Source organism: Schistocerca americana, chromosome 3 (assembly GCF_021461395.2).
Source record: "Schistocerca americana isolate TAMUIC-IGC-003095 chromosome 3, iqSchAmer2.1, whole genome shotgun sequence".
Classification (NCBI taxonomy): Eukaryota; Metazoa; Arthropoda; class Insecta; order Orthoptera; family Acrididae; genus Schistocerca; species Schistocerca americana.
The window spans coordinates 647,764,347-647,791,776 of NC_060121.1; the positions used below are offsets into that span (position 1 = coordinate 647,764,347).

A 27,430-nucleotide genomic window follows, 5' to 3' on the forward strand; every position below is an offset into this window, starting at 1 on the left:
GTCCCCCGAACCACAGGACCACAGGGACACCAGTCCCCACTTCTCAGCTGGAGAAGCGTAAGTCTTCCTTGGCTCCTCACACTAGGAAGGGGTCCCTTGTGTCTCTCCCTTCCCACGTTTCTGCTAGTGGAAAAAATGACACCTGCCAGTGGTTGAAGTGTCCAAAAGCAGCTGGTTGTAAGGCTGGTACCCTTGTTTACCTTTTTTTAATGAACATCTTATCACCTCGTTTCAAGACACTGTCCATTTTTTCAACTGATTCGTCCACATTCTTTTCTGTATCTGTACGAACCCACAAGCAGTTTTATAGGGCACTGTCAGGATGTGGGCAATGTATGACTTGTTCTTACCAGTTGTGTCACTCATGCAGTCGCCATAAAGCCCATACTACTAATAAAGAATTTATACTAAAAATAGCAGCTAAGCAGTTGTTAGCATCTCTCTTAGACAATGAATTGACGTGGTGTAGTTCCATCAATATGGATGTAGAGGCTTATAGACAAAGTTTAAACATTATTGTAAATCATGCTCTGGAGAAGTGTGTATTGAATAAATGGAATTTGCATTACGTCTGCAGCTACAGAATTACTCTGCAATTCACAATGAAGTGCCCAGCTGAGGATTCATCAAACTACTTTCAAGCTATTTCTCTACCATTCTGTTCTTCAAGAGCATGTGGGAAAAATGAATATGTAAATCTTTCAGTGTAGTTGATATTCAAGATATTGTGCATATGAGGATGGAAAGACCCTTTATTGTATGATCATACAATTGCAGACCAATCCTTGGGAGTATGCGTACAGAGTACTAGAAAATGGAACATCCACATAAAAAGTCCTAAGTAAGGCAGATGCCAAACTGAAATTCATGGCAAGAATCCTTGGGAAGTAGCTTACAAAACCCTCATTCAACCAGTACTTAACCTTCTGCCAGGCGCGGTGTTTGTCACAGCGAGATCGGGCGCGGTGTATCAAATTGATCACACCGTTTATTCACGTGATCATTTATTAAATTCTGTTCACAACACACATTATAAGTGCCAAATATATTTAAAGAAAGACAAAGATGACATACGAGCACAACTGCAGTAGAAATATTCATCATTCAGATTTCTTATCGTCAATGTTGGGCTTCAGTAACAAATGATGAAAACGTCGCTTTTTCATTTGCTTCTTTATTATATTTCACTAATAAAACACATTACAAATGACAATTATCTTTACAGAATGGCTATTATGATACTGGAGCAGAACAACAATGATATTACAACTCATTCATTTGTTTCATTGTCACTTTTTGACTGTGGTAACAAATGCGGAATTTTTCCGCATTCAGAGCAAAAAGGTTCAATGTATCAAACAGATAGGCTTCTGACACATTTTGCAACAATATTTTGTCAGTCTTTTTTTTCTGTGTAGGTATTATGCCTTTTCCTCTTGATCCCAGTCCCTTGTTCTTCGTTTCTGCTTGTGTCTTCTGCTTCTTCTTGACATGTTGGTCTATATTGTTGTAGCCGCAGTTGAAAATCTCTGTGAATTCCTGAGGTGTCCAAGCATCTACGAACCAAGTGAGGTAGAACTAACGCATGTGAAAGTTGCTTCAGGAATCCTTTTCTTCGGATAAAATTCTCTTTGTTGCCATAGTAAATTGCTTGTAAAATGATTCCACTCATATTGATCATTGCAAAAAATATGACCATGGGCCAACGGCACACATTTCTTGCTACATTGTATGAAGCGGTCAACTTATCTGTAGTGTCAACTCCACCTTTGGTGCTATTGTGAAATGTTACAATGAATGGCTTCTGTTTATCTCCAGTGTCAGCATCTACTGAATTATCTTCATGCAAACTTGATGCCAAGATAACACACTTCCCCTTTTTAGGAACGTAGGAAACTAGAGTACAGCCTTTCTTGAAGCCAAAAAGTGAACTATGGACAGCCCTGCCTCTACTGGTAGCAAACTCCAGAGGAATCTCACGCTTGTTTTTCTTCATCGTCCCAACAAAAGAAAGATTTTTTCTTCTTAGCTCTTCTATCAAACCAATACTAGTAAACCAATTGTCTGCTGTCACATTTCGACCTGACTGATAAATTGATTCACATAGTCGGAGAACAGCATCTGAAGGTTTATTGCTAATGTGGTACAATCCTTCTGGCTGCAGCCCAGCGTATATTTCCAGATTATAGAGATAAAATACTTGGGAATCCCCAATAACGTTTTCTCCGAGGGTGTAGGATTTCTGGCAATTCTGTACAAACAGAGAAAATATTTCCTGAATCGCTGTTATCTTGTCTAATTTTCTCCTTTCATCGCGAATCACACGATTGTCAAATCTAAGGCACCGCATGATGAATTTGAAACGTTTTATGTTCCTAACGAGACGAAATTTTTCAATTCCATCCCCATCACTTCCCCACAGATCTTCTAAGCTTTGTCTGTTACTTTTGTTAACACCAGCCAAAAACAGAAGACCAATGAAAGCTTTTAATTCAATAATATCTATAGGTTTTACGTCTCACTCTCGCTGAAAAGAAGCTTTGATGCTCTCAATATACTAATTGGTATACAGACCTATAATCGACAAAATGTCATCATCTATGAGACAATTCCAACATTCCAAAGGCGTTATCAATGCTTTTGCCGCACTTATAGGACCAGGTAACTTTCGAATAATATTGTGGGCCCTGAAACGTACTCTCTGTGATGGTGGAACTTTATTCCATTTTGTCTCTTTGTCCCTTCCAGTATAATAATGCTGACTTTCTTCAAGTGCTTCCTTGTCATTTTCACTTTCGTTTTCCTCTGTTTCTGAATCTTCCTGTCGAACTTCAACTGTGTCATCACAATCTGTGTCTACTTCATCTTCAAAATCCTCTTGAACTTCATCATTATCCTCTTTGAACAACATTTTTTGTATTTCTGCAACATGATTTGGGTCAAGGAGGTTGTACGTCTTACTGTAGCCTGCCATGATCAAGTCTCTCACACCTAAAATGGTAAAATTCCTATAAAATAACGCAGTCAGGCGCAGTGTATCAATTTGATACCTGATACTTAAACACTCTTAACTGACGATTAAATGGTCCAAAAAGAAAATAAGTGCATTACACATTGTATATTAACATTGTACTACTTACTAAGTTATGTTGATAACCAAAGAAATGAATTGTTGAAATGCAACACGAACGGGCGCAGTGTATCAAACTGATCAATCAGCACATATATCGACAACAGAGCAGTCGTATCGACACTGAAGCACACAACAATGACAAGCTTTCGGAAAAGGCTAGCTACTAGCGAGTAGGTGTGAGTGCTGCCACTTGTTGACAAATAATTTACAGTAAACTTTGAGGTGTATCAATTTGAACAGCTGCGCCCGACGGAAGGTTAAACACTGCTCATTAGTCTGAGTAGCGTTTTATCAGCGGGTCATTTAGTAAGCATGAAAGTGTCATAGAGATATTCATCTCACCCAGAGGTAGGCACTACAAGAGAGGCATTTAGGTGAGTCAGCCAATATATTGCTCCCTCCTACATATGTCTTGTGATAATGCCCTGAAGATAAAATTAGAGATATTCAAGCTCACACAGAATTTTACGAGTGATCATTTATCCTGTAGTTCATTTGTAACTGGAACAACAAAAGGGGGAAATGGCATTGGTGCACAAAGTACCCTCCAGCATAAACCGTATGATAACTTGCAGCGGTGTAGATGTACATATAAATGTAGATGGTGTATTTGTCAGAGAATGTTACAGGCATTATCTTAAGTAAATATTATAACACGCAACTTGAAATGAAAATGAGGTAAGTGACGGTAGTAGAGTAACTAGCAGATCAAAGATGATGTTATTTTTCCATAATAAATACAAAAGAGATCCATAGTAAACAAAAAGTCATTTGAAAAAGTCTGCCACTTAGATATTCACAGAGAAACCATTTTATTTATATTCTTGACAGTTGGTTTATAAACTCACCATTATTATCATATTGATTTTGCAGAAGGACAAAAATTCTGAGCTTTCTTTTCGTTGGCAACATTGCAGTATTACACAGCTGCCTCTTCAGCCTCCTATTGTTGCTTGTGGGTATGGAAGACTGTACAACAAGGACGCTGTAATTGAAATGTTACTGGATAAAGCAAATGCTCCAGAAAGTGCTAAACACATAAAATCTCTGAAGGTAAGTAAAAACAACAAGCAATTACCAATAATGAGAGATAGATTACTTTTCTTCTTCTTCTTCTTCTTCTTCTTCTTCTTTCAGTGGCTCTACAGCTCATCATGAGCCTTGGAAGGCTCTTAAACAGTAATCTGTCATTTATCTTGGTCCATTGCTAGAGCTGTCCAATATCTGTAACCTATTATCCAAAAATCCTCAATGACTCCATCTTTCCATCTGATTCTCTGCTGATGACAACCTCTTCATCCTCAATTTTCTTGTAATACCTTTTTGGATACTTGGGCATCACTCACCCGTGCTACAGGCCCAACTCACCTCATTTGGGATGATTTCGAGATACTTCCAACATTTTTAGTTAGCTGAAAGGTCATTTTCATCTTCCTCGCTATGAGTTTATTAGCCCCCTGATTATGGCTGTTCGGATATATTAACTCATTAGGATTTTTTAAGTTTATTGATTCTCTTAATTTTTCCATAATCTGTTTTCATGAAATTTTGAGCATCTTTCGTATTTGGCATGTATTCTGCTTTTACGTAATATATTTGAAGGCGTGTTTTTCCTGCAATCCTTTCCAAAACATTGATTTATTTTTATGTTGTTGCCATTGCCACGTTTTTGGACAGTAGGGCCTATTGCAAGATTGTTGGCACAATCTGAACATTGAATTCTTATATTCATGCTTTAACAGCTCAGTTGCATCTGGTCATGTACTACATTCTTTCTGAATTCTTCTTCCCATTCTCATATACCTTATCAAGAAGGCAATTAAACAAAATAAGGGGAATCAATGCTCCTTATCTAATGCCTGTTCACACATCGAAAACTTCAGATCCCTGTTATGAAAGTTTAACTTTAGACTTTGTGTTTATTAGGTTTGAAAATTATGTTTCTTGTTTTATATTCCTCACCAAACTATCCAAATATTTGAAATAGAATGTTCTGTCTACAGCCACATGCCTTTTTTTAAGCCTACAAACGCAGTGACATGGGGCATGGATCTTTGTATGCTGTGTTGTTCACATCATTTCATCATCATTTGTGGAAGTGGCGAGTCTGGACTGTGTAAAGCTTGGGAATTTGTATGGGGACTGTGTAAAGATAGGGAATTTGTATGGGCACTGGTAACCACACAGTTGAGTGCCCCACAAACCAAATATCATCATCATTTGTATGCTGACTCGGATTATACACTAAGAGACAGGATCTGCTCCACCCATGACCTGTCTTTAAGAAATCCTTGTTGATACTCCCTGATCTTGTTGTTTACCTGCTTCTGTAGCCTATTTTGTAGCACTTTGTAAATGATCTTGTATGCAACTTGTAACAGTGGTATTCCATGGTAGTTGTTGACATTAGTTTAATCTCATTTCTTGTGTGAAGTATCAATTAATGCTCACCTCCAATTCTCTGGATTTTTGTTTGTTTGCTGTTTATTTCTCCATTTTCCATTTTAACCTCTGCAATAATTTTTCATGAGCCAGTTTTGACAATTCTAAGACAATTCATTCTTCACCCATTACTTTGTTGTTTTTCATCTCTTGAACTATAGAAGCTCCTTCTTATGTGATGGATTTGATTCTGAAAACTTCACTTCAGGAGTTGAGGTGGGAGGCCTCTCTTTTGGTGCATCATAGTTCATTTCCTGAAATATTTAAGTGATAAGTGTTAATTATCTTTGTTGGGTAAAACAAAGATTTTTTTTTTTTTTTTGGGGGGGGGGGGGGGGGTGTTTGTACTTGGAGTTAGTGTACAATGTGTAAGCTGCTGTAAAAATATATTGTGAAAGTGATAAACTATCACTGAGTGCAACATTTATGACAGAAGCTTTGTTTGTTTAACATAGGATGTTAAAGAACTTCAGCTGACTAATAACCCATCATATGCTCGATCCGCTGAGAAAGGAGATGCATATGTTGATCGTCAAACAGCACCTTACATCTGCCCTGTTATTGGTCTTGAGATGAATGGTAAATTCAGATTTGTTTTCCTGTGGAATTGTGGATGTGTGTTCTCGGAAAGAGCTTTGAAGTTAGTGAAAACACAAACATGTCACAAGGTAACTATCATCTTGCCCTAAAATAATGTTTGATAACAGTCGTTGATTATGCAACTAGTATGAGTAGCCATTTTGTTATGTTTCAGTGTTTAAGATTGCTTTACTAGTATTAAAGGAAAGTATAACTACATACATTTAAGTGTGAAGTGCAGTTTAAAATGTTTGTACTACTCATTTGTAGCAGATTACAAATGACTGTATAAAAAGTAACACTCAATATTCATTCTGATTGTTTGGTTCTAGATTTACTTCTATGTACTGTATCTCTAGAAACTATGTTATTTACTGCTGTCACTAGCCACAGAACCCATTTTACTTGATGAAGAATGTCAAATATGCGTATAGTACTCTCTGAACAATTCTGTAACAGTTTTCATTAAGTCTGATAACATTTATTCTTAGCATTTACGCTACCAGCACTGTCCCATTCGAGCCAAAGAGGAGAATGCAGTTGACAATAGCTCTAAATCATCAACACCTTCCTTAGATTGCTAATACTATCGGATGTGATATCTCCTTAATCTAATTGCACAGTTTGTCTGTGTTTGTAGTGAACCAAACAAGAACTCACTGGTTGCTAACGAATAACATCAGCAGACTTTTAATCTAAGGATCATTCCACGTCAAATCATGCACATCACATCATGTCATGTTACCCATCATCTCAGATTTTCATGAAACTTCACACATTTGCTTATATTTGTAACATAAGAATTTGTGCAAAACCTTTGTGCTCTCAGACTAAAACTTTTTTTTTTTTTGTCGAATCTCAAATGTAGTGATATTTTAATAACTGGGCTCTGCAATAATGCCAATGCAAAATGGTACTTACCTACATAAATGCCCATAACTTAGGTGTTAAGTTTTTGATTTGAATTTTTTTTTTCATAAGTTAAGAGAGGCAAATGCTTAACAGACATGTAATTATTTAAGCAGTAAAGTTACAAAGAAAAGCACAAAAAATTAATTTGACACCTTCCACATTGAAAAATGCTTATATCACATATCTCCAATCTGGTGGGAACTTATAATTGGTCTTAAATAATTCCAAGGACAGTACACATGGTAATAAAATAAAATTATTAATGAGTTTTGTATGAATGGACACACAGATAAATCTGAAATCACAATACTTTGTGTTGTGGTGGTGGGGGCAGTAAGAAAGATCATCCATACCTGACACCCATTGCTTCGGATTTTCCCGAAACTTTTTTGGACAAATTCTAGTGTCCGATTTCATCCATCGGCTTTGAGCAATGACGTCATACCTAAGGTAAAGACGCTACGTATAGGCAATCTATGAACGCCACTTGTCATACTCGTAAACAAACAAATGTAGCGCCCAATAAAATTATAATCACAGTCACGTAGTTATTTACTTAGTCATGTATTATATCGAAACGAACTGAAGGTAACGAAAATAATTAAGAACAAGAATTAGAAATGAATTTTCATGTCTGCTAAGAAGTATTCTTGTAATTTCTGCGACTAGTAAAGCACAGAGAACTTTTAAATTGCATTACAGTAAAGTGCATGGTGAAGTCATATTTGTATAAAATAGTGTTAATTTTATATTAATTATTGAATGTAATGGGAGAAGTGCAGGAAAGTAGGAGTTTTGGGCGGGGAAAAACTAAAATGTATCAGAAAAACAGGAAAATTAAATGAATGACAACAAATACAGAACAGTAGCATAAAATGTGGAGCAACCGACACACTAAATTCTAAAAGAAAGCCAGTACATGGCAAACAAATATCTAAAAAAAAATAAAGGACATTAGAATCGATAGCTAAAATTAACCTATGTAGGTATATTCCAGTTACCGATTCAAACTGTTCCATGATTCATACACATAAATTATTTTTGCAGTTGTATGCACTGAAAAGTAATAACATTTCTACATTTGTAATTGCTCTCTATAACTACTGTGGTGTATAACAAAAATTGGAATTGGTAACTAGAACTGACCTTCTATATAGGTCAGTTCTAGATATCGATTCTAATATTAGTAACTTTTTGGCAGTAGTTCAGAGAGCAATTACAAATGCAGAAATCCTATTAGCCTACATTTCAGTGCTGAAAAAAATTATATAATTAATGAATCATCGAATGGCTGGAATCGGTAACTAGAATTGGCCTATATAGGAGGTCAATTCTAGTTACCAGTTCCAACTATTCGATGGTTCATAATAGTGGACATTTTTGCAGTAAATGTGTGGACTACGGTATGTTTTTGTAGGATTTCTAGATTTCTTACTGATCTCAGAACCACTGCGAAAAACTATTAAATACTGTAGTTACAGCTTCCAGATTTTTCTCTTTATCATAGTGCACTCTTTTTCATACTGCACTCACTATTATTAAAATGATATAAATAACGAACCATAGAATGGTTGCAATCGGTTACCAGAATGAACCTGTATAGGTCAGTTCCAGTTACCAATTCCACTATTTGTTAGACTTTACTTTTTGTCAATTTTCGTTACTTGTATACTCCTCCCGTTAGATTTAACAAGTAGTATTAAAAGTTAACGTCGGTTCATAATATTATAACTTCGTCATGTGCTATACTGTACGGGACTTAAAGGATCTCTGTGTTTTTCGTACTCCCATACATTACGACAATAATTTATTTCAGACATGTATACTTCTCTTTTTCTGTTCGTATTTATTTTAGTTACTTTTAATTCTTGTCTGTATAACTTGTGGCTAAGTAATTAATCGCTTGAACTGTGTTTGTAATTTTATCATACACTTCAATCGTTTGTTTACCGATACGATCAGCTTCTTTCAAAGATTGCCTCTATGTAGCGTCTCTGCCTTTGGTATGACGTCATTGCTCAAAGCTGACTAGTGGAATCGGACACTAGAATTGACCTACTTTTTCTGCTTGTTACTTTCTGCATGACAATAGTCAATGCAAAATTTCTCCACATACTTCATGTAGTTTAAGGGGGAAAAATGGAAACTTTTTTACAAACGTAAATGCCACAACTAAAGTTTGTCATTCGGATTGCGTTATTTCAGATAATAATAATAATAATAATAATCATAATCATAATCATAATGATGATGATGATGATGATGATACACTTACACAAGGAATAACTTATCTGAAACCTAAAGATCAAGCAGACACAGCAAACCCAGCTAAATATCGCCCCATAACATGCCTACCAACAATATACAAAATATTAACTTCAGTCATTACACAGAAATTAATGACACATACAACACAGAACAAAATTATAAATGAAGAACAAAAAGGCTGCTGCAAAGGAGCACGAGGATGTAAAGAGCAACTGATAATAGATGCAGAGGTGACATATCAAGCTAAAACTAAACAAAGGTCGCTATACTACGCATACATTGATTACCAAAAAGCTTTTGATAGTGTACCCCACTCATGGTTACTACAAATATTGGAAATATACAAAGTAGATCCTAAATTGATACAGTTCCTAAACATAGTAATGAAAAATTGGGAAACCACACTTAATATCCAAACAAATTCAAATAATATCACATCACAGCCAATACAGATTAACCGTGGAATATACCAAGGAGACTCATTAAGTCCTTTCTGGTTCTGCCTTGCACTGAACCCACTATCCAACATGCTAAATAATACAAATTATGGATACCATATTACTGGAACATACCCACACAAAATCACACATCTGCTATACATGGATGATCTAAAACTACTGGCAGCAACCAATCAACAACTCAACCAATTACTAAAGATAACAGAAGTATTCAGCAATGATATAAATATGGCTTTTGGAACAGACAAATGTAAGAAAAATAGCATAGTCAAGGGAAAACACACTAAACAAGAAGATTACATATTGGAAACCACAGCGACTGCATAGAAGCGATGGAAAAAACAAATGCCTATAAATATCTAGGATACAGACAAAAAATACGAATAGATAATGCAAATATTAAAGAAGAACTAAAAGAAAAATATAGACAAAGACTAACAAAAATACTGAAAACAGAATTGACAGCAAGAAACAAGACAAAAGCTATAAATACTTATGCTATACCAATATTGACCTACTCATTTGGAGTATTGAAATGGAGTAACACAGACTTAGAAGCACTCAATACACTTACACGATCACAGTGCCACAAATATAAAATACATCACATACGTTCAGCAACAGAAAGATTCACATTAAGCAGAAAGGAAGGAGGAAGGGGATTTATTGACATAAAAAACCTACATTATGGACAGGTAGACAATTTAAGAAAATTCTTTCTAGAACGAGCAGAAACTAGCAAAATACACTAAGCAATCACTCATATAAATACATCTGCCACACCACTGCAATTTCATAACCACTTCTACAACCCTTTAGATCACATAACATCAACAGATACGAAGAAAGTAAATTGGAAAAAGGAAACACTACATGGCAACCACCCATATCATCTTACACAGCCACACATCGATCAAGACGCATCCAACACATGGCTAAGAAAAGGCAATATATACAGTGAGACGGAAGGATTCATGTTTGCAATACAGGATCAAACAATAAACACCAGATATTACAGCAAGCATATTATTAAAGATCCCAATACCACAACAGATAAATGCAGACTTTGCAAACAACAAATAGAAACAGTAGATCACATGACAAGCGGATGTACAATACTAGCAAATACAGAATACCCCAGAAGACCTGACAATGTAGCAAAAATAACACATCAGCAACTTGCCATACAACATAAACTAATAAAACAACACGTTCCCACTTACAAGTATGCACCACAAAATGTGCTGGAGAATGATGAATACAAATTATCGTGGAACAGAACCATTATAACAGATAAAACAACACCACATAACAAACCTGACGTCATACTCACCAATAAAAAGAAGAAATTAACACAACTAATCGAAATATCCATACTCAGTACAACAAATATACAGAAGAAAACAGGAGAAAAAATTGAAAAATATATCCAACTGGCTGAGGAAGTCAAGGACATGTGGCATCAGGATAAAGTTGACATTATACCAATTATACTTTCAACTACAGGAGTCATACCACGCAATATCCACCAGTACATCAATGCAATACAGCTACATCCAAACTTATATATACAACTACAGAAATCTGTAATTATTGATATATGTTCAATTACCCGAAAGTTCCTAAATGCAATGTAACATATACTGTACAGTTAAAAGGAAGTCATGCTTGATCGAGGTCTACGTCACTTTCCATTTTTAACCAGACTTAACATCTGAGAAAGTAAAGAATTAATAATAATAATAATAATAATATAATTAATATAATAATAAAGGTGTATGAAGTTGACCACGATCACATTTCTAAGTATGTTGTGAAACATATGTAACCTTAAGCCTTGCAGAGCGATGATTGGTGTGTAGCGTAATTGCCCTAGTTGTTTGTTGATTCTGATCCCTGTCTTGGGTGTTACAGTTAGAGGTCGTTTAAGACACCCCAGCTCATAACCCAAGTACTGCTCATTGGACTGAACAGGGATTCCTCTGACGTAATTTGTAGCACAAATAAATCTATTAATAATCTTGTCTGTAACTAACAAGTCCTTTGTTTTAGGATTTTATTACTTTTTTACTTAGTTCAGTATCTGGCATATTTACAATATTTGTATGGTCCATGGTAATTTACAAAACATTCATCTATTGCGTTAACAGCCTCCAGAAATCAGTCCTTTGTTATTGTCACTGATCCTTTATCCACTGTTTGTATTTAAAACAGTCTGTTACATGAACTATTGTTAGCAGATGTTTCATCTGATTGGGGTATTTACTTGACAATTCGAAAGCAAAATAAGTGTCCTTCACTACTCATTTTATCTTCAAGCTTATGCCAGTTTATTACATCAAATTCAAACAATGCTTCAGAACAGTTATCATCAGTTTTGTATTTTTCAGCTTCCTGAAGATTTGTGCAGTGGAACAAACTTCCATACATTGTAGGTATAAGTTATCACTATTATCTCTGGAAGCAGTCAGATACTCTTCTCTGTCATCTTCTCCATTTCTCTTCTTTCTAAATGATGTCAACGAATGCTTGCCCACAAAATACCAATGCTGTCTTATAGGTAAATAGAAATCCATTTGGCCCATACTTGCGCTGTATAAGAACTAGTTCTTGAGGTTTGCAATCAACAAATATTTTGTTCCGTAACTCCTTTACAGAGATTGAAACATATTTGTTGAATGATTGCGTAATTTCCTTTGCCTACATCTGAAGCTACAGATAAAACTTTTTACTCTGCTTCTTCAACACAGATGATTGCTCAAAACCATATTTATTTTGCCACTGCTGTCTCAGAATTACTAGGTAGCTTTCAGTTACCATTGATACCATGAACTATCCCAGTGTGATTGTAATTTGAGGGTCATTTGCCAGAGTGAACCAACTACAAATTTGGACAATTTGAGTTTGCGATAGAAATGATGTAGAATATCATAAATATTCATGTGGCATAATGAACCAAGACTATGGCTTGGCAGTGTGAGATTTTTTCATATTGCCACTTCTCACATATCTCAGATCTACAATTATCTCTGGTGAGGAAGTGAACTAAGTCCAGTGACAAGTTGGCTGTCTGTCTTGTACATGGAAGTTCACTTCAGTCAGATGACAGTGAGTATATTTCCAGTGACAAATATTTGCCATTCTCAGGTTAATCAAGTAGTGAAGGTACATGTTATATCTAAAAATATATAAACTTGGCTGAAAGTGTGTAAATGGTCTTTTGTGGTCTACACTTATGTGAGTCTATGTTTGCATGTGAAATTGAACTAACGACATGATGGTGTGCTGTGTAGCCATCTAGAAAGTAAAGTGAGAACTATATAGGTTATAGGTTTACATAAAGAATATTTTATCTTTTGAGGCCAGTGAGTCTATAAGGTGTAGCATTAGAAAGACAATCAAAATGTGCAGAATCAAGTTTGATGTGGTGGAAATCAAAAGTGACAGTTTCTTCAGCTTTGTTAATCATCTGTTTTAAGAAATAGGAAAAAAGTTTATGGACTAACTGTAGAGTGGATGAACATAAGATATATCAGAATGAGCAAAGAGAAGCCCAATACGATACAGTTTAAGTATAGTCGCAGTAACAATGTAGAATACTATAAGTTAGAGATTGGTCTGCTGAACTTCACATTTCCCTAAATGTAAACCACTTAAATTCCAAAGAAGAAAGACCTGGAGTCAATGCTGTGCTTCATTCCCACTATTTCCTGTGATTTTTACAAGAAATTACCAACTGCTACACAGATAACTAGAAGTTTCAGTGAAGATTTGTTGTCAGAATGAGATACCCCAAAGTTCTATTTAAATTGTACAGGGTATTATCTCTTAACAGCACACAACATTTTGCTAAGATGAATGAAACAAGACTGCTGTACAGATAACATCTGCAATGAGACAGTAAAGTTGTTCAGTTTTTATCACACTTCCCCATAATGACCCTAATTTTTCCAGGCCCGGAATGTGTGTTTAATTTGAAAAGACAATAAAGAACATTGAACATATATTAGGAGTCTGTTTAATATCATTTATTTGCCTTAATATCTCAAAAGATTACACTTTTTTAAAAAACTTGAGAGCATGAATGTCGCCAAACATGCAATTTCTTGTTGGTCACTTTGGCATAGGATACTACAATTATGAGCACCAAAAATCCTTTCCTCCCTCCTCTCAAAACATGTTGCTTATGTAGACTTGTTTCATTGAAACTAAGAGCTACAGTCTTCTTAGAATCTTCAGAATTCCGTGACAAATGAGTCATAATCAACAGAACATTGTGTAGTATGCCTGTGGAACATATGTTTGGCAGTTTCCGTTACCTTGCTGATTATTCAAAGGCACTAACTGAAATAGTAAAGAGTAAAAATTGTCATTGGTGCTCCGTTGAGAAAAAAATCTATTTATAATGTTATTTTATGTATCTCCAGTAAGCACATAAATTTTTACAAAATCTGTGAATTGTATTAACAAAGCTGTCAACAATTTAGATGATGGATTGGGGTCACGAAATTTCTGCCAGTCTTCAACAAAAACATTTTTAATCATCTTGTCAAAAAATCTGTGGCACAAACCTGTGATGTGTGAGATGTTAATAATGTGGCATGTGGAATATTCAAATGATCTGGATTTTGTAGAAGCTGTATAGGATTTGGATGATAATGAGAGGAAACCATTTACTGCAAATTATGCATGTGTTTTTACAATTAGAGATATCTACAGTACTGGAAAATGGTTCATATTTTTTGTCTAATTCAGGAGGGAGATGTGGATTTATTGGGACTTTTATAAGAACTAATTATTTTATTGCAGTATGCTAAAATGGAGCCAAAATTACTAGTTTATGATCAGGGATTTATTAATCATTGTGGTCAAGCATTTTTAGATTACATCTGAAAGACATTGTTTCAATGTCAAGGGTAGAGAATGTTAGCTGTTTGACGTCCCCCAGTTGTTCAAAAGTGTTCGTAATATCTGCTTAGTGACAACTTCACTTTCAGTAGTGCTGTTGTTTCTTTTGAAGCTATCAGCGAGACACATTGATGAGAACAACAACAACAACAAAAAGCAGAATATCATTAAAACTCGCTGAGACTCTCATGTGCATCCAGATTCATTCCATAAATTGAATGTGAAGATGGCAGTTTAGGTCTGCAACCACTCTGTTGCTGCAGCTGATAGAACTTGTACAACAACTAATGAGTTACAGTGTGTTAGTGATCTGGGTGTAGTGTCTTTGTTTAGTAATCAAAACATCCTAGGCCCTGGGTTTGAAACCCAACACTGCTTAAATTTTGATTAATAATCAGCATTGGCACCCGAAGACTTGCGACAAAAGAAGTCGCCCTCATTTTGCAAACAGCCTTGTCAAATGGTGCGGAAGAGTTGGGGCACTCTTTTGTCCTTGGGGTGGCAAACTGCCCCTAATGTCGGAAGAATCAGCAATGATCAACGGGATGAGTATGCGGAATGCAATGGAAACCACTGCATTAAAGACACATCATGTGTGTCCACAGGACATGTGGCCTGTAATTGAAAAAGTGTCATGATGAACCCTCCACTGACAAAAGATTCCAGAATAGTACCCCATTCTGATTTCTGGGAGGGGACTGCCAAGAGGAGATGTTCACGAGAAAAAGATTGAATTGCGAGTGAAAGGATAACGTTCTACAAGTAGGGGCGCAGAATGTCAGAAGCTCGAACGTGGTAGGTAAGCTAGAAAATCTGAAAAGGGGAAATGAAGAGGCTCAATCGAGATATAGTAGGGGTCAGTGAAGTGAAATGGAAAGAAGGCAAGGATTTCTGGTCAGATGAGTGTAGGGTATTATCAACAGCAGCAGAAAATGGTATTACGGGATGGGAGTAGGATTAGTTATGAATAGGACAGTAGGGCAGAGAGTGTGTTACTCTGAACAGTTCAGTGATAGGGTTCTTTTCATCAGCATAGACAGCAAACCAACACTGACAATGATAATTGAGGTATACATGCCGATGTCACAAGCTGAAGATAGAGATGGAGAAAGTATATGAGGATATTGAAAGGCTAATACAGTACATAAAGGGAGGGGAGTGAGTAGAAGAAAAGGTTACAGAAGAGTATGGACTTGGGACAAGGAACGAGAGAGCGTAAAGACTAATTGAATTCTGTAATAAATTTCAGGTAGTAATAGTGAATACTCTGTTAAAGAACCACAAGAGGAGGAGGAGGAGGTGGTATATGGGGCATTTGAAAATTCCGTACAAAAATAGAAATTACTTACGTGTTTGGGGAAACTTTTTTCCCCCGACATAGTCTCCTGTTAGACTTATACACTTCATTTAACACTGTTCTAATTTGTGGATCCCTTCCGAATAATAGGAATTGTCCAAGTCTGCAAAATAGGTATTAGTTGCTGCAATCACCTCCTCGTTTGAATAAAATCTTTGTCCCACCAGCCGTTTCTTCAAATTGGGGAACAAATAATAGTCTGAGGGAGTGAAGTCTGGAGAATAAGGGGGGATGTGAAATGAGTTGGAATCCTATTTCCATTAATTTTGCGACCACAATTGCTGAGGTGTGTGCTGGTGCATTGTCATGATGGAAAAGGACTTTTTTGCGGTCCAATCGCTGGCGTTTCTCTTGCAGCTCGTGCTCCAGTAACGATGAATAATATGCTCCTGTAATAGTTTTACCCTTTTTCAGATAGTCAATGAGGATTATCCCTTGCAAATCCCAAAAGACAGTCACCATAACCTTTCTGGCCGAAGGAATGGTCTTTGCCTTTTTTTGTGCAGATTCTCCCTTGGTAACCCGTTGTTTAGATTGTTCTTTGGTCTCAGGAGTGTAGTGATGTATCCATGTTTCATCCACAGTGATGAAACCACACTTAAAGTCCTGTGGATTGTTCCTGAACAGCTGCAAACCATTCTTGCAACACTTCACACGATTCCATTTTTGGTCAAATGTGAGCAGCCGCAGAACCCATCTTGTGGATAGCTTTCTCATGTACAAATGTTTCTGTAAAATATTAAGTACCCGTTCATTCGAGATGCCCACAGCACCAGCAATCTCGCACTCCTTAACTCTTCTGTCATCCATCACCATATCGTGGATTTTATCAATGATTTCTAGAGTTGTAACTCCCACAGGGCGTCCAGAACATTCAGCCATAAGGCCACTCCGAAAATTTTGAAACCATTTTATAAACTGTTCTAATCGAAGGTGCAGAGTTACCGTAATGTTTATCAAGCTTTTCTTTAGTGTCCTGAGGCGTTTTGCCTTTCATAAAGTAAGGTTTAATCACAACACTAAATTCTTTTTTGTCCATTTTTTGACAATCACTCAACTTCCTTGATTCACATGAATGCCAAACACAAAAAAATAGACCAATATGGCTGAAACTTGGTGTGCGTTCTTTCCAAAGATGCTGCTAACGAAACACGACCTTGATACATGCCAGTGGTGCCATCTCTCGGACTTTGCACGGACTTTTCAAACGCCCCTCGTACTTGGAAAAGGGCAGGTGATATGGGAAGATTTCAGTTAGATTACATCATGGTCAAACAGATTCCGAAATCAGATACTGCATTGTAAGGTGTACCCAGGAGCAGATATAGACTCATGCCACCGTGTAGTAGTGATGAAGAGTAGGCTGGAGTTTATAAGAGATTAGTCACGAAGAATCAATATATAAAGAAGTGGGATATGGAAGTACTAAGGGATGACAAGATATACTTGAAGTTCTCGAGGGCTATAGACAGAGCAGTAAGGAATAGCTCAGTAGGCAGTGCAGTTGAAGAGCAAGGAATATCTCTAAAAAGGGCAATCACAGAAGTTGGAAAGGAAAACATGGATACAAAGAAGGCAACTGTGAAGACCATGGGTAACAGAAGAGGTACTTCAGTTGATTGATGAAAGAAGGAAGTACAAGAATGATAAGAGAAATTCCGGAATAAAGAAATACATGTCGCTGAGGAATGAAATACATGGGAAGTGCAGGGAAGCTAAGACGAAATGGCTGCATTAAAAATATGAAGAAATTGATAAAGAAATTACTGTTGGAAGGACTGACTCAGCATATAGGAAAGTCAAAACAAACTTCGATGAAATTAAAAGCAAGGGTGGTAACATTAAGAGTGCAATGGGAGTTGCACTGTTAATTGCAGAGGAGAGAGCAGATAGGTGGAAAGAGTACATTGAAGGCCTCTATGTGGGGGGAAGATTTTTCTGATGTGATAGAAGAAGAAACAAGAGTCGATTTAGAAGAGATGGGGGATCCAGTATTAGAATCAGAATTCAAGAGAGATTTGGAGGACTTAAGATCAAATAAGGCAGAAGGGATAGATAACATTCCATCAGAATTTCTAAAATCATTGGGGGAAGTGGCAACGAAACAACTATCCAAATTGGTGTGTAGAATGTCTGAGTCTGGCAACATACCATCTGAATTTTAGAAAAATATCATCCACAAAATTCCAAAGAATGCAATAGCCGACAAGTGCGACATTATAGCACAATCAGCTTAACAGCTCATGCATCTAAGTTGATGACAAAAATAATATACCGTCAAATGGGGTGATTTCGTACACCGGGGCGAATTCGGAGAGTATGGCTTATTTGCTCTTTGTCACTGCATAGAAACAAAGAATTACTTATTTTAACATCCGTGCGCCAGTTATTTTAAGCACAAGATTGCATTTATTGCTTTCCACAACTTTTATTTTGCATCAATTGTTTCCCTAGGGGAATAACTGAAGAACAGTCTCAGTGTTAAAAATCCATGCATTATCGTAAAGTGGAAACTTTCTATTGTTGCACCGAGTGGGAAGTTATTGCAACCGTAATTGTCGATGCGCTCAGTACTAACAGCATTGAGACAATTTCTGTACAAGTTTGACGAGTTTCTCATGCAAGGTTATAAAATAATGACGGTTTTTGTAAAACTGTACTGTGTGAAGTGATTTCGGATAATGCCAAGAACGTATAAGAGCAGGAGAGGTGCTACAGTACGGTGTAATTATGACCCGGAACTTTTAGATAAAGCTGTTCATGATATTCAGAGTGGTAAATTATCGTACAGAAAAGCGTGTGATTTGTATGGTATTCCTAAATCAACCCTACAAAATAAAGTGCAGGAAGCACATCCGAAAAAAATGGGAGGACAGTCAGTGCTAAATAAAGAAGAAGAAGAAATGTTGAAGCAAGGTATCTTGTGGGCTACACATTGGGGATTTCCCTTCACTAAATTGGATATTAGATATTTAGTTAAAGGCTACCTTGATAAATCTGGCTGAAAAGAGAAGAAATTTCGTAATAATTTGCCAGGAGAAGAATGGGTGCATTTATTCCTCAAGTGAAAGTCAGAAGATCTTTCCGTTCACTTAAGTGAAAATATTAAACGAGCTCGTGCAGAAGTGAACAAAGAGAAGATGTTTTTCTCTAATATCAAGAAAAGCTGGAAAATCTCCCACCTAGCAACATGATCAATGTGTAAAATGTCACCAAAATCAAATAAAAATCATGTAGAATTTAAAAAAAAAGGCAATAACTGTTGGAATTCACCCTCTGTATACTGTAACTTCGGACAGAGATGTAAAAAACACGTGTGTCCAAAATCACCCAAATCCATGGGGTGACTTTGGACACTTTATTTAACTGCCTCAGATAAATATACCTACACATACACTTTCTGGTTCTGGGATATTTTATTCGTTACACATATACCCGACCACTTCCATAACAATAATTTAATCTAACAATATATACGAAAGTTACAATCAAAATAATGACAAAACCATCCAAAATCACCCCGTTTGATGATACAGAAGAATGGGAAAGAAAATTGTGGATATGTCAGATGACATGAATTTGGCTTTAGAAAAGGTAAAGGCATGAGAGAAGCAACTTGACGTAGTATTTAATAATGGAAGCAAGACTAAAGAAAAATCAAGACATGTTTATAGGATTTGTCGACCTGGAAAAAGCAATCAACAGTGTAAAATGGCGCAAGATGGTCGTAATTCTGAGAAAAATAGGGGTAAACTATAGGGAGAAATGGATAATACACAATATGTACAAGAGTCAAGAGGGAATAATAAAAGTGGATGACCAAGAACGAAGTGCGCAGTTTAAAAAGGGTGTAAGACAGGGATGTAGTCTTTCGCCCTTACTGCTCGGTCTATACATCGAAGGAGCAATGATGCAAATAAAAGAAACATTCAGGAGTGGGATTAAAATACACGGTGAAAGGGTATCAGTGATACAGTTCGCTGATGATATTGCTATCCTGAGTGAAAGTAAAGAAGAATTACATGGTCTGTTGAATGGACTGGACAGTCTAATGAGTACAGAATATGGACTGAGAGTAAGTCAAAGAAAGGCCAAAATAATGAAAAGTAGCAGAAATCAGAACAGTGAGAAACTTAACACCAGGATTGATGGTCATGAAGTAGATGAAGTTAAGGATTTTACTACCTAGGCAGCAAAATAACCAATGACTGATGGAGCAAGTAGGACATCAAAGGCAAACTAGCACTGGCAGAAAGGGCATTCCTGGCAAAGAGAAGAGTACTAGTACCAAACATAGACCTTAATTTGAGGTAGAAATTTCTGATAGTGTATGTTTGGAGCACAGCATTGTATAGTAGTGAAATATGGATTGTGGGAAAAACGGAACAAAAGAGACTCGAAGCATTTGAGGTGTGGTGCTACAGACAAGTGTTGAAAATTAGGTGAACTCATAAGATTAGGAATGAGGAGGTTCTGCACCGAAGTGGAGAGGAAAGGAACGTATGGAAAACACTGACAAGGAGAAGGGACAGGATGATAGGACATCTGTTAAGCCATCAGGGATTGACTTCCATGGTTCTACAAGGAGCTGTAGAGAGCAAAAACTGTAGAGGAAGACATCCAGCAAATAATTGCAAGTGCTACTGTGAGGTGAAGAGGTTGGCACAGGAAAGGAATTTGTGGAGGGCCACATCATACCAGTCACAAGACTGATGACTCAAAGTAAAGAAAAGAACACAACTAGTTTTATAAATTTAATAACAATTTGTTGGACTTAAGCAATGGCAGTACAGCAGTTTTCTCTGGCCCAGATAGTTGTGCATTATCAAAACAGTGTTCAGAAGTAGTGGAAGCATTAGAAAGGTTAAAAGAAGTTATAAGTGTCATACATAAAATTCAACTTTTTTAGAGGAATAAACTTTTGCAGTTAAAATTTTACTGACTATAGCAGGTGGAATCAAGATGCCCAAGATAATTTATTTTCAGTGTACCATCAAAAAGGTGGCTACAACTGGTATCCAGCAGAAAGAACAATAAAGTGCTTGTTCTGAACAAGCACTATTAACTAGCTTATGAAATCTCCTGACTCTTCAAATTGTGAGAATTATACATATGATTTTATTGAACACTTGTGTTAGAAAAGGAAGATGAACGAACCTCAGCTGTTGAACACTGGAGAAGTGAAAAATCATTGACATTCCTGGTTCCTCTGGGGATGGGGAAGGGAGTACCATTGAGGCTGAAGAGTATCTTTCTTCGCCTCAGAAAAATCTTTCTACCAGTGTTCAGTAGTGCATTTTTTTGTCTGCTTAACACATAAAAGCATCCAGAACTTTGCGTGTCTGTGATGTAAGGAGACACATCTAACAATGAGTTACAGGAGAAGGAAGACTTAATTTATTCTCCATAAAAGCTATGTAACTGCCAATGTGTCTGATTCTTCAACTGATCTCAGAACTCCAATTATTGTGTTCAGAAGTGTTATTGAAATGTCTGTACAGGCATACAAATCCTGATTTATACAGTTGGTTTATAAGAGAAAGTTAAAGTTTAGGATTCTTAACTGCATATAATCCTCACTGGAACAGTTTCACTGGTTGCATGATGAGAAATGTGGAGGACATATACTTTTTCTTTCAAATCATTGTGCTAAATGTAAGTTGTGTTATAATTGTAGGAGAAGTCAAATAAAACACATTCAAAACTTGACATAAAAAAAAAATATGTAGTCTATGTATATTGTGTTCAAGTGCCAACAAAATATCTTGATAACATTGCACTAATCTCTCTCTCTCTCTCTCTCTCTCTCTCTCTCTCTCTCTCTCTCTCTCTCTCTCTCTTCCCTCTCTCTCTCTCTTCCCTTTTAATTAATTTTTTAAGGAAGAAACAGCATTCTTGAAGATGTAGTTCAGCGTATAAATGAAATGACATTCATTTACAACTGATTATAATCAGATGCAAAATGTAATTGTGGTTAAGGCGGCATATGGAAATGCTTACATAGCAGGCAAAAATTGTTTCTTATTCTTGTTTACTGTCTTAATGTGAAAAATATAGCCATTATAATTCACGTACTCCTAAGACATACACTCTCCGTAAGTTGAGGTTACATCTGTAGTGTCAAGACATGGTACCAAACAGTACACAGGTCTTATTTACTACAGGAATTGTTCTCAGATCACTTGCTTATTGGTTGTATTGAGACTCCTGTGTCTGTTATTGATCAAATTTTGAATCTGATGCAGTAAAATGCTCTGGACCTATAGTTCATGTTCATTTTTACATCAGGTCGGATGCGTTTGAGCTTTGGTGCTGGCGTAGGATGCTACGCATAAAATGGACCGAAAGAACAACAAATGTGTCCATTATTGAACAGCTCGACATTTCCTGATGACTTTCTTTTCATGTCGCTGAAAAAATTGTCCAGTTCTTTGGCCATATTGTGAGAAGAGATCGAGAAAATCTAGAGAAAATAATTTTGCAAGGGAAGATCAAGGGCACGAGACCAAGAGGAAGAGCAGCGAGCAGATGGATAGATCAAATGAAGAAGATCTCCGGTCCACCTCTTCACCAGGCACTAAGAGAAGCTGGCAACCGTATGGGATGGAAACGCTTGACCATGGGGTCACAATGCTCAGCAATGAGCATGACGGCTTATGATGATGATGATGATGATGATGGTGACCAGTCTGATATCGTAGACGTAGGGCAGATGTGCAGAGCAGTCTGAGTTGTAGTGGGGAGGTGGGTAGCCTCCACGTGACCTGTGTTTACGTTTAGTGATTTTGCTGTTTCCTCTTCCTTTACTGCTCTCGCGTCAAATGAAAACAAAACAGATCTGTGACTGGGAGCTATTATGTGAATTAAAGTACATTTACATAATTACGGAGGGCTAAAATGTTGTTAGTTTCAGATCTTATTTTGTTTCCACCTTTGACAGCCGAGCATTAATCGCCTTGTAGAACAATGAAGTTATGTTTGTCGGTTTGCTAAAGAAATTTGGCTTTTATCAATCTTTTCTGCTGAGGCCAATATTATATGTGAAAGCTTTGTTTTACATGTAGCAACACTATGTATAATAATTTAAACCACTAATTTTTCCTATTTGTGTGTTCGCACTACTTAACAGTGATGTTGCTATTGGCTGACTACATCACATGTCCTATACTTTGAATATCCACTGTCATTGGCTGGCGACATCACGTGACATGAGCTGTGACTGGCTTACAAAAGTGCATCGCAATCTCGATTTCAGTGCTTCAGAAAATAGCTTGGGTGTTTGGTCGAATTCGCTTTCATACTTCCATAATACGAAAATAAGCAGTGTACATGCTGCTGCACATCAAAGTGTTTCTTTCCCCCTGAGTTTCGTTTTCTGAAGTGCCGAAAAATTCTACGCCGGTGTATAAAACCATAGCCATTCAAATGATTGATAACTTTTGCAGTTCCGAGGGAAAGTATGCTGTCACTTAGCGTGGAAAAAATGTATTTTTTAACTGGGAAAAATCCGGGGAATTTTTTTCCTTGTCCGCATATACACCCTGTAAAATGAGGTTCTGTCAACACAGGTAATTTGTAGCAGTTTAACCATGGTTAATTACTGATGCAGTTTTCAACAGCTGACTTTGTGAAGTGGCTCAGAGCTTAATATTTTGAATTCACGTTTCGTTTCAAATCCCCCGCCCCTCTCCATCTAGATTAGACTTTCTGTAGTTTGCTGAAGTCACTTAAGGCAAATGATAATGTTTGTTTCAAAAGAACAATCCAACAACTTACCTTCTACAGCCTTGTTTATTCCAAGGTTGAGCTTTATCTCTGATTACCTTGTCATCAATGAGACATTGAATCATTCCTTTCTTCCTTCATTACAACAGATGCTAAATATTTTTTTAACTTTTACTTTGACTCATTCCAAATCCCTGAAAGTTTTATGAAACATTATTAATGGAATGAATGAAGACATGGATGCTGGTGTATCACGTTGGACATCTGTGACAATCTCCAGTTAATTAGTCAGTCAGTCAGTTTGATAGCTTGACATCATTATGGATGCCATTTACCTGTTCACTATTGACATGTTCAGTTAGTCATTGAGAACCAGTGGCAGTATTATGCTTTTAGGTTTTAAACCAGTGTACATAGTGTTTTGTCTCTTGTCTACAAACTGTTGATGAAAGCTGAGTTGTTTGACAGTAAGTGCTATTAATTACAGTGGTAATATTGCTAGAATATTTCCTGTTGTTGTACACTCTTATTTTAGGATAGCCATGGCTAAGAGAAATCAGAAAGATGACTTAAATACTTTCATGATGCTGTATTGGCTTTCTGTTTTTTTTGTAGCAGCTAACACACAATTCTTATTATAGGGCATGCACAGTCTGGAAACTGACCTATTTAAGTGTCTGGAATAAATTTTCCAATTCTCTTCTTTTTTTATTTATTATAATGTGTATGAAAGTCTGGACATTTTGCTCTGATTTGAACATTAAAACCATGTTTGCACAGCCCAGTATGAAATTTTATGAAATACTGTGTGATTGGGGTCATAGGTGGCCATTTTTTGCCCATTTTGTATTTTCTGTTGATAACTTGTTCTTTTTTTACAGTGTCAGAAGCAGTTTAGTGATGCTGATGTTGTTGTCCTTAATCCAGTAGAGGAAGATATGCCCCTAATGAAAGAAAGGCTGGAGAATAGACATGCAAAAGTGAAAGCTGGAAAGAAAGCTCATGTAGAGGCAAAGAAGATGCCAGAAACAGCTACATCTAGCACTTCAAATGAGAAAAATGCTGAAGAAAAACAAGAAAAACCAGTTGAAAATTGTAAATTAGATGCTGGGTCACTGAAGATCTTGAATAAACAGAATGGTTGGTTTGTTAATTTTTTGTGTATTAAAACAATATCTTATATCCATATATTATTCATAACATCATAATACAGGGCTATTACAAATGATTGAAGCGATTTCATAAATTCACTGTAGCTCCATTCATTGACATATGGTCACGACACACTACAGATACATAGAAAAACTCATAAAGTTTTGTTCGGCTGAAGCCGCACTTCAGGTTTCTGCCGCCAGAGCGCAGTGAGACAAAATGGCAACAGGAGCCGAGAAAGCGTATGTCGTGCTTGAAATGCACTCACATCAGTCAGTCATATCAGTGCAACGACACTTCAGGACGAATTTCAACAAAGATCCATCAACTGCTAACTCCATTCGGCGATGGTATGCGCAGTTTAAAGCTTCTGGATGCATCTGTAAGGGGAAATCAACGGGTCGGCCTGCAGTGAGCAAAGAAACGGTTGAACGCATGTGGGCAAGTTTCATGTAGAAGTCGACGAATAAAGCAAGCAGGGAGCTAAGCGTACCACAGTCGACAGTTTGGAAAATCTCACGGAAAAGGCTAAGGCAGAAGCCTTACCATTTACAATTGCTACAAGCCCTGACACCCGATGACAAAGTCAAACGCTTTGAATTTTCGGCGCAGTTACAACAGCTCATGGAAGAGGATGCGTTCAGTGCGAAACTTGTTTTCAGTGATGAAGCAACATTTTTTCTTAATGGTGAAGTGAACAGACACAATGTGCGAATCTGGGTGGTAGAGAATCCTCATGCATTCATGCAGCAAATTCGCAATTCACCAAAAGTTAACGTGTTTTGTGCAATCTCACGGTTTAAAGTTTACGGCCCCTTTTTCTTCTGCGAAAAAAACGTTACAGGACATGTGTATCTGGACATGCTGGAAAATTGGTTCATGCCACAACTGGAGACCGACAGTGCTGACTTCATCTTTCAACAGGATGGTGCTCCACCGCACTTCCATCACGATGTTCAGCATTTCTTAAACAGGAGATTGGAAAACCAATGGATTGGTCGTGGTGGAGATCATGATCAGCAATTCATGTCATGGCCTCCACGCTCTCCCGACTTAACCCCATGCGATTTCTTTCTGTGGGGTTATGTGAAAGATTCAGTGTTTAAACCTCCTCTACCAAGAAACGTGCCAGAACTGCGAGCTCGCATCAACGATGCTTTCGAACTCATTGATGGGGACATGCTGCGCCGAGTGTGGGAGGAACTTGATTATCGGCTTGATGTCTGCCGAATCACTAAAGGGGCACATATCGAACATTTGTGAATGCCTAAAAAAACTTTTTGAGTTTTTGTATGTGTGTGCAAAGCATTGTGAAAATATCTCAAATAATAAAGTTATTGTAGAGCTGTGAAATCGCTTCAATCATTTGTAATAACCCTGTACATCTACATTGCTTGTGATCAGCAACCATCTTTGCATCATAAGATTTTATTTTACAAATTTTTAGATGCCTGGAATATGAGGGCAGTGACTAAAATTTATTTCAGAGGAAATTTTCTAACTTACTTCTTTTCTGTTTCTACTTTAGTCTCAATTTGACAAGGAATTACTGCAACCTATATCTTCCTGAATTGGCTTATGTATTCATCTCTTGTTTTCCCCCTACAATTTTTATTCCCAGTACTGAATTGGTGATCTCTTGATGTCTCAGAACGTGGCCTACCAGCTAATCCCTACTTCTAGTCAGGTTGTGTGACAAATTCCTCTTCTGACCAGTTCTATTCAGTACTTCCTCATAAGTTACATGATCTACCATCTAATCTTCAGCATTCTTCTGTAGCATTACATTTCGAAAGCTTCTATTCTCTTCTTGTCTAAACTGTATATTGTCCATTTTTTACTTCCATACATGGCTACAATCAGTGTAAATACTTTCAGGAAAGACTTCCCTACACTGAAATCTATACTAAATGTTAACAAATCTCTCTTCTTCAGAAACACTTTTATTGTTATTGCCAGTCTACATTTTGTATCCTCTACTTTGACCATCGTGAGTTACTTTGCTGCCCAAATATCAAAACTCATATAGTACTATAAGTGTGTCATTTCCCTCAGCGTTAATTTTATATCCTCCTTTCAAGACACTGTCCATTCCGTTCAACTGTTCTGCCAAGGCCTTTGCTGTCTCTGACAGAGTTTCAGTGTCATCGGCAAACTCAGGTTTTATTTCTTCTCCTTGGTCTTTAATTCCTGTTCCAAATTTTTCTTTTGGTTCCTTTATTGCGTGCTCCATATACAGATTCAATAACATTGGAGATAGGCTACAACCCTGTCTCACTCCCTGCTCAATCACTGCTTCCCTTTCATGCCCCTCAACTCTTATAACTGCCATCTGGTTTCTGTACAAATTGTAAATAGCCTTTCGCTCCCCATATTTTACCCTTGCCACCTATGGAATTTGAGAGAGTGTGTTCCAGTCAACCTTTCTCTTAAGTCTACAAATTCTATAAACATAGGTTTGCCTCTCCTTAACCTGTCTTCTATGAGAAGTTGTAG

The 27,430-nt window shown here is 37.0% G+C and overlaps 1 protein-coding gene across 1 annotated transcript in view; it reads left to right on the forward strand.

Annotated features, from left to right (window-relative positions):
• LOC124605817 (replication termination factor 2) overlaps nt 1-27,430 on the forward strand; it is a 63,148-nt gene that overhangs the window by 21,801 nt on the left and 13,917 nt on the right. The window contains exons 2-4 of the mRNA XM_047137734.1: nt 4,007-4,186; nt 6,031-6,243; nt 24,664-24,922. Of these exons, the coding sequence (XP_046993690.1) occupies nt 4,007-4,186; nt 6,031-6,243; nt 24,664-24,922 (652 nt within the window). The remainder of the gene's footprint in view (nt 1-4,006; nt 4,187-6,030; nt 6,244-24,663; nt 24,923-27,430) is intronic.